This window comes from Asterias amurensis, chromosome 13 (genome assembly GCF_032118995.1).
Source record: "Asterias amurensis chromosome 13, ASM3211899v1".
In the NCBI taxonomy this organism is placed as follows: Eukaryota; Metazoa; Echinodermata; class Asteroidea; order Forcipulatida; family Asteriidae; genus Asterias; species Asterias amurensis.
This window is the reverse complement of record NC_092660.1, coordinates 21119918-21129279: the sequence shown is the minus strand read 5'-3', so window position 1 is coordinate 21129279 and position 9362 is coordinate 21119918. Positions and strand designations below refer to the sequence as shown.

The 9362-nt window shown below is 38.1% G+C and overlaps 1 protein-coding gene across 1 annotated transcript in view; it reads right to left on the bottom strand.

Moving 5' to 3' along the window:
- Nucleotides 1-1937: 1937 nt before the first annotated feature.
- Nucleotides 1938-9362, bottom strand: part of LOC139946091 (QRFP-like peptide receptor) — a 31772-nt gene continuing 24347 nt past the window's right edge. The window contains exons 2-4 of the mRNA XM_071943696.1: nucleotides 5933-6056; nucleotides 2898-3275; nucleotides 1938-2648 (exon numbers count right to left, since the gene is read on the bottom strand). Coding sequence (XP_071799797.1) covers nucleotides 2289-2648; nucleotides 2898-3275; nucleotides 5933-6056 — 862 coding nt within the window. The 3' untranslated portion in view covers nucleotides 1938-2288. The remainder of the gene's footprint in view (nucleotides 2649-2897; nucleotides 3276-5932; nucleotides 6057-9362) is intronic.

Here is a 9362-nt window from a genome sequence, read left to right as displayed (position 1 = left end):
TCCCTCAGTGAAATGAATTCCACTTCATGAAACAGTCGTGTGTTAAAAGTTTATCACAAGAGGGCGCCAGCAGACAGAGACCGGTGCACTGCCGTTGGGGTGCACTCATTTATCTCCATTTCTATTTCTTCCTCCATGTTGACTTGTTTGTTAACCGAACATAACATTCTGTTGGGAGTCATGCAACTATAATTGATTATTATGTAATTGAAATAATCTATTACAAACCGGGGTTCTGGGTTTCTACTTTTGAATAGATTTGATAATGGATTGTCAGCTTTAAAAGATGTATGCAACACAAAGCACAATGTCCACAGATTTACATAAAATTTATACGTTTTGCATGCTAAAATTATTTTCTTGACTTATTGTTTTACTCAATCTCAAAAACATCAGCACCTCAGCGAGTAACATTAAGGGAAGCTTTCTACCACATTGTCCTCAAATTGTGTGAGTTTATAATGATTATAATAATAAAACACATTTCCAAGCGCCGAATCCGTTAAAATGCTCTCGGCCCGGGCGGTTTATGAATGGTTTATTTATTTATTTATTTAAAAATGACATCGCAGCATACCGCTGAATTGCGACATAATTTACAATCAATAAAAATATTACAATAATTATTAAAAAGCTTTACATTAGAAAATACAACATTAGTTTATAAAAAAATCTCAAAAAACAAGGGCCTGCCAGAAATGTACAAAACAGCTTTACAACAATAACAACTATCATTTTAACCACAAAAATAATTGGTCCTATTAAGCTTGGGAATCAGAGGAATGCCTCGTAAAAACTGGCGGCAAGTCGCTTTGGAAACGCGTTTCGTTCGGGTGTTGATGATGGTTTTCAAGTTAATAACCATTCTTTGAGAACTCTTTGAAAAGTTAGCATAGTAATGTTTGCTGTAGGAGTCTATGGTAGTGCAATCGTCGCGTTGGTGCTCGGACATGCATGATGTTGTCTGCAACCTAGCCTGTAGCGAGTTCACACACGTTTTTTCATTCGTTCAGCTTTAAGCCAATGACCCGAAAGTATAATGACCAATGTAAATGTAATTACGTTTAATACACTGTACTACGGCACAGATACAAGTACTGCAGAAAACAGTGGACGAGCCTCAGCGAACATGTTGTTTAAATTAATGCTATTAGTATTATTAGTTATTTTATTTAAACATTTATTTATACTAAAACTATTTCTACAACGTCTGGAAAGGTAAAAGCCGTGATTAAATAATGAAACCAATTATTAATAGACACTGCAAACCACTCGAAAATCAGTAAAAACAGTTATATAATGGCATCGCTTGGTTATTAAAGCCACACCACCCCTATTGGTAATTACTCAAAATAGTTATTAGCATAAAACCTTTCGTGGTGACGAGTAACGAGGAGAGGTTGATGGTGTTAAACATGGTGAGAAACGGCTCCATTCTCGAGAACATTCTCGTCAAATCTTGTTTATTGAAACAAAACACATCTGTGCTCAAATGACTCATTTTCTTCACAGCAAACAACTCAACTGAGGTGTTTAAATTGACACATGGGTGTTGCATATGAACAGAGAATCAAAGTTAAAGGATGCCTTGGATCGGTCGAGTTGGTCTTTGAAAAGCGTTTGTAACCGTTTGTTATAAAATGCATATGGTAAGCAAGTTGTTTAAAAAGTAGAATACAATGATCCATACACATTTGCCTCGAAATTGCGTGGTTTTCCTTTTACTTTGCGAAGTAACACGGTCGGCCATTTATGGGAGTCAAAAATTTGACTCCCATAAATAGCCGACCGTGTTTGTCGACGAGGTTAAAGGAAAACCACGCAATTTCTAATGATATTTGTGTGGATCATTATACTCTACTTTTAAAATATCTTTCTAATCATATGCATTCTATAACAAACGAATACATACGCTTTTCAAAGACCAACTCGACCGATCCAAGGCAACGTGTTCCTTTAACATTACAGTGTTTAAATAAACACAAACTAGGTGTCAATTTGACCCCAGTTTTTGAAGTGTATTAAACCAGAACCAGAACTTGAGTCCCAACTGGTGCATGAAACAATTCACCCTTCATAGACCCTATGTCGAATTCGAATACATTAATTATTTCATGCGGCATTTCAAGATTTAGGAACAATGTTTTTTAGTAATAATTACGGTCCCTACTTGGGATGATAGCATCATCTGGCATAGCGCCCTCTTTCTGCAGTGTGGAAAGTAACAAGAGAGTATTGGACCCAGACTACGATCGTTTTGGTAAAAAAAAACAAAAAACTTTTGAAAGCTAGTTATAGCCAACTCGTCTGGTGGTATTAGTTGTCAGTGTTGCCATCCTGGTGTTATATCCACTACCAAAGGACCGCATCTGTCCCCGTCTTTTCTTAGCCCCGTTCTGGTCCCGACAGCTCCGGCATGCCGTGAAGAACCCCTCCCTGAAGCTCTTGGACACAAAGGCGTAGATGAAGGGGTTCGTGCAGCTATTGCCGTAGGCCATGATGTGTAGGGCTAGGCTGATCTTCCAGGCGGTGTTCTTTGAGTTGTTGATTTTGATCAAGTTAGCTTTGAGGAGTAGAGCGTAGCAGAACATAGGTCCCCAGCAGACAATGAAGACAACAACAACCAACATGAGCATTGTAACAATGCGCTACAAACAAAAATAAATAATTATGCTAGATGGGGTCACAAATAAATAATTATGCTAGATGAGTTGTATTAGAAGAACACCTGTAATTAGTTCAAACGACGGTTGCTCGCAATTTTTACCAAGAAACTCAACTTTGTCATCGATCCAACGATCACAAACAAATAAAACAAATAATGAGAATGAAACATAGTTATAATAATAATTGTAACAAAGACAACGAGGAAGCATGAGCTTTTCTGATGTATTTACCCTGATGCTGTCGTCTTCGGTGTCATGCTTTTGCCGACGATGACGTCGTTTAAGACATTTCTTGGCTATCCTCTCAGCCCCTTCTTCTGGTGTTGACCCCTCCAACCCACTGATCCCCATGGTGCCATCTTCTCCTTGCTCTGCCCCCCGGTTCACGGTCATATTTACCACAGACAGTGGCCTCATGTGTTTCGTTATCCGCTTACTCGAGTACAACCTGAAGACGATGAGGGTATAGCAAATACCCAGAACAAGCGTAGGAAACCCAAAAAGGATGACAGTGACGTAGAAGGTGTATCCGAGAGCGGCTTCATCAGAGGCCCAGGCATCATTGCACGCTGTCCATTCGTCCCCATTCATTTCAAAATCTCTTGTTGTCTGTCAGTGAAGCAGATATGGGAATACAAACAAATAGCAACAGTTAAAAATAAACAATCTATTGTATTTGAAAGCGCCAATCAAAGTCAACTCAGTTTCAATAGAACATAGATTGAACTACAAAATCTTCAAGCTTCATTTAAACGTGTTGTTATGACAATGAACATGTGTCCCGGAGAAGAATACTGAGACCAAAACATTATAAAAACACCCCAAACCCTTACTAATCCGGTTTGTTTGGTCCCTCGTTACTCTATTAGTTATATTCAGTCCGGAGTTAATGAGGACATACGATGAACAAGGATTAATGTTTTTAACTACCCTTTGTTTGTATTTCTCTTTGCAACTGCATTCAGACCTTTAAAACTGTATTTCCAATTAGCAATTTTTTACTGGAGCTAATGTTTACTTGGTAAAGAGTTTTGTGGTGCAGGAACGGTTGGATTTGTTTTTACTTAGCAGACCTTGGATGAGATTCTATCCCCCGGAGATTATGTCCCCCATACTGTAAACTGTGTACAACTTCTAGTGTAGCGCCCTCTTTTGAACCATCCTCTTTCAACCCTTGTTAACTTCCAATACGGGGACGGAATCACCGGTGGACGGAATCCCAGGTTGACAAAAATCCCTTATGCTACTCTCACACTAGGGAAAATATGCTAGCGAATGGGCTTACGAATGGAATTATTTGACAATCGCTCAAACTTGGCAACATTCGCCGTGTTCCGTAAGCATTGATAACAATTTCGGAACGTTCACTGGTCATTCTCCACCTTTTTTTCGAAGATCACTCAATCAAAATGTGGCAATTATTTTTGCGATTAAGAATAAATTCTGGCGAATAAAAATGTTTACATTCGCGGTGAATTCGCCAAACAATTGCGACTGGATGGTAAATATTTTCATCTTGGTCACCCCTCGGTCGTCCATCGACCTCTCCTTAACAATATATGACGAATGCTTACCAACGCTTGACAATGCTAGCCAATGCCTTACAAATAGGCAACGAACGTTGCGCACGTCGCGACTGAGCTTACCAACAATTTTAAACAAATGAAGCGATTGCTAGCGAATGTTACGAATGCTTGCTGCGAATGCTTACGAAAGGGCTTACAAACGTTAATAATGCACTTAGGAATGTTACGAATGTCTTACCATCGTTGCCAATGTCTTGCCATTTTTTAACTAATTTCCGAACAATGGATTACGCGGCCGCGATTGCTATACATACCGGGGCGAATCTCGCTCTGGCCACTTGTTCGTTTGACAAACACCACATTTGTAAGAAAGGGGACCCGGGAAGGTTACAAACGCAAATACAAACTAATGTCGAGGCGAATGACCGTCTTCGCAACATTCACTGAAATTAACAAACCGGTTTGTAAGTTGACCGATCTTCGTAAGGAGATGGGGCGTGACGGGTAACCGCTCCGAGTTTGTTACGAACGCTTACGAAGACACGGCGAATGTTGCAAAGTATGAGCGATTGTCAATTTTTTCATTCGTAAGCACATTCACTTATTTTTATTCGCAACAGTGTGAAACAGCGTTGGGAAGCGCTTTTTAATTTCAGCAAATGTTGCGAAGACAGTCATTCGCCGTAGATTTTCGTAAGCATTGGTATCCATTAGTAACGTTGGTAAAGCGTGCGTAAGCGTTGGTAACTTTCGTAAGCTATTGTAAGGCATTGGCAATCATTGGCTAGCATTGTTAAGCATTCGTAAAAAATCGTAACATATTGGTACGGACAGGTCGAGGGGTGACCGAGGGCGAACGTGAAAATATTCACTATCAATTCGCAAATTTTGGGCGAATTCACCGCGAATTTCAAATATCCATATTCGCAAGAATATTCGCCCAAGTGTGAGAGTATAGCATACGGACACCGGCTAAGGGGAGGCTTGCGTGGTTTAACCATTGGAGCTCCATGGTTTAACTGAGCTCAATAAAAGTGATAATTAATTTTTTTTGCAGATAATTAATTTTTTGGTGTGTTATGTTGACAGTCAACTGAGATGGATATTTAATTTTTCAGATATTTAATTTTTCTCGGTCCAGTCCTCAATATGGTGATTACTTTTGTCAGTCGATGTCCCAGCCCCTTTCGTTACCTGCCTCTGGCCGCCTAGGTCCAATTTGGGACGGTTCTTTGCCGAAATTAAGATCAAAACATTCTTTATCTTTCGAAAAAATTGAAGATATAATTTAAGATGTTGCACACATACCAAAAAGGGCTGCTTCTAAAAAAGTGCTCATCAATCGTCAATTAAAAAATTTAAAATAATAACAAAATTGTGTAGATCCTGACATTATCTCAAGTCCATCATGTATTATGTAAAAACATGTAACATAGCGGCCATGTCACACTAGGCAACTTGGAGGCAACCAAGTATACAGTGCATGCTAAAAATATCATTTTTGTAGCACCATGAGTAGTTTCAAACAATGTCTCAAGATATCATGAATGGATTCTGTTCTTGGATATGGTTGGAACTTAATGGTTGCCTGTAATTTTCCTCGTGTGACATGACACTGCTATACGTACTAGGCCTGTGGTATATAAATTACATTTACACATGTACATAATGTTATCGTTGGGAAATAGAACATACTTCGCTCAGAGAAAACTATTCTTGAAAAAGAACCCGGAGTGTTACCTTTGAGAAGAGTGTTGGTGTACACGTGAGAAAGGACCACATCCAGATAATGGCTACCATCCTCCTGGTGCGACCCATTGTTAACACTGATTTAGTCTCTAGTGGAAACAGTACAGCATAACACCTACAGGGAGCGGACAGATGTGCAGGTTATTGATCTCAAGTGATTATAAGGGGAAAACTTGATATAATTATCTTCAGAATAATCTTCCTCGGATTTGTTACATCTTAGCATCTGATTCATTTTAAAGACACAGTCTTCTCACTTAGTGTATCTCAGCATAACAAAGAAAACCTGTGAAAATTTAGCTCATTGGTCGTCGGAGTTGCGAGATAATATTGAGAGAAAAAACACCATTGTCACACGAACTTGTGTGCTTTCTGATACTTGATTTCGAGACGTAAAAAAAAAATCCAATTCTGAGGTCTCGAAATCAATTTCGTGGAAAATTACTTTTTTTCTCGAAAACTACGTCAACTCAGAGGGAGCCGTTTCTTACATACTCGTTCTTACTCTCAACCTCTCCCCATTACTCACTACCAAGTAAGGTTATTATAGGTTTTCCTGGCCAATTTCAGCAAAAATACATTCATTTTAACTCCTGGCTCAATCAATTTCGTTTTGAGAATGAATGCACTTTGAATCAGCATTAAAGAGTCAAAAGGAGTTATTCAATTTCAATAGTTAAACATTCAGTGGTCAACTTACATCATTCAATTTCATCAGGCAGCAAGACTCATTCAATTTCGTTAAAGCCTGCAGCTAGAGCTGGTCAACCATTCATTTTCATTAATGGGCAAACGTTATCCAAATGTTTGCATTCAAATTAAAATTCTTCGTTTTAGGCCTATGTGCTTATACTCATTCGTTGCTGCCTATGTTGGACAAATAACTCATGAAAAATGCGTCAGATGGTATAACCCTAGCCAGACCTACATGCCAAGATATCTTGCACGTCAGATCATTGAAGGTTAAAGAAGAAGAAGAAGATGGAGACAAACATAACCCAGAACAATAACACAAATAGAACAAACGTATAACAAACAAAACATAACCCAGAACAATAAAACAAATAGAACAAATGTATAACAAACAAAGAAAGAACCTTTGAAAAAAAAAAAAAAAACAGGTTAACATTGAGTTTATTAAAAGGAACACGTTGCCTTGGATCGGACGAGTTGGTCTATAAAAAGCGTTTGTAACCTTTTTTATATAAAATGCATATGGTTGGAAAGATGTTTTAAAAGTAGAATACAATGATCCACACAAATTTGCCTCGAAATTGCGTGGTTTTCCTTTTACTGTGCGAACTAACACGGTCGGCCATTTATGGGAGTCAAAAATTTGACTCCCATAAATGGCCGACCGTGTTAGTCGACGAGGTAAAAGGAAAACCGTGCAATTTCGAGGCATGTTTGTGTGGATCATTGTATTCTACTTTTACAACATCTTTCTACCCATATGCATTTTATAAAAAAACGGTTACAAACGCTTTTCAAAGACCAACTCGACCGATCCAAGGCAACGTGTTCCTTTAACTTATTTGTAAATTTTAGAACGAACCATTATAATTTTCAGCTTTGTGTTTCCGTAAACAAAACTTGTTAAAAAAAAAAAAGAACCTGTGTAAAAGACAGGATAACATTGAGTTTAACTTATTTGTAAATTTGAGACAAACCCTTATGATTTCAAGCTTGGTGTTTCCCTAAAAAAAGACTCGTTAATTTCTAGCTTGTTTGACAAGTTCTGGACATGGCAAACACAAAGACAACAAGGCTAAAGCAAACAAAAACAAGTTTTCATTTCAATGTTATCGGATACATGCTTTAACTTTAAGGGCAACAAGGCAAGCAAAGGGAACAATTATTACAATTAAGAAAACAAGATGATGTAAATAAAGTAAAGTACATGGAAACACCTAGGAAAACATCTGTGTTAGTAAAGGAGCTCTAATTTCCAGTTTACGTGTGTCAGAAAGATCTTTAATTTGTAAGTTCGCGCTGTAAAAGGAAAACCACGCAATTTCGAGACAAACTTGTGTGGCTAATTGTATTCTACTTTTAAAACATCTATCCAACCATATGCATTTTATAAAAAACGGTTACAAACGCTCAGTTATCGACCAACTCGTCCGATTCAAGGCAACGTGTTCCTTTAAGAGCTCAAAAGAAACCCTAGTTTGAGAGGATTAGGGGAAACTGCGTGAATTTGAATGCATGTTAATGAAATTGAATTATTCTTTGCTGAAATTGGCCGGGAAAACCTATATTATGCTAATTATTTTGAGTAATTACCAATAGCGTCCACTGCCTTTAAAGGAACACGTTGCCTTGGATCGGTCGAGTTGATCTTCAAAAGGCTTGTGTAACCGTTTGTTATAAGATAGAAATAGGTAGAAAGATGTTGTAAAAGTAGAATACAATGATCCACACAAACATGTCTCGAAATTACACGGTTTTGCTTTTACCTCGTCGACTAATATGGTCGGCTATTTATAGGAGTCAACATTTTGAGTCCCATAAATGGCCGACCGTACTAGTTCGCACAGTACAAGGAAAACCACGCAATTTCGAGGCAAGTTGGATCATTGTATTCTACATTTAAAACATCTTTCCAACCATAGGCATATTATCTAAAAACGGTTACAAACGCTTTTTATAGACCAACTTGTCCAGTCTAAAGCAACGTGTTCCTTTAATGGGTGTGCGCATTTTTGATGAATTCAATTTAATTTCATTCGTCATTATTAAAGCATAACAATTTCAGAGCAATAAAATCAAAGGCAATGAAGTAGAGCAAACCAATAATGGGGCAAATTTCAATGCCCATGACAATAAGAGCACACAAAACGAAAGACCGAAACCAGAATATAAAAAATAAAAAATAAACTTAAAGAGTAATACCCTGTGCTATAACTCGTTTAAACTTCGTAACTTGCGACAACATGGGCGAACTTGAGAAGTAATGTGCACTTTGTTCTAAACTTAATATCTCTATGCGACTTCAATTAAAAAAAGGTTCTGGAAACATGTGCGAACAGTAATAGTAATGCTCAAAAACCTCTATAAAAGTAAACCACCAATTCTGTTTTCATAATTCATTGGTTTAATCAAGCGTGCACAGTTTGAAGGCCGTTTACCAAACTCGAAGATTATTATGGGAGAAGAACGGTTAGGGAGTGGGGAGGAGGGGGGGGGGGCTAGTTGAGACATTATATCTTCAAAATGCTAAAAGGTTAAATCCCACATCATCCTGGTTCTGAACAGGTTCACCCGTCCAAATAATTGAGGTCTCTAAATAATAAATGCAACGGGAGATGAAGGGAGAGTTTGAGGTGGCACCTGTAATCATGATGAACTAGTTCACAACAAACTCATACGTCAGCCTCTAGGGACTAGACATGGTTGGAGTTATCTTAATTAAGCAGTC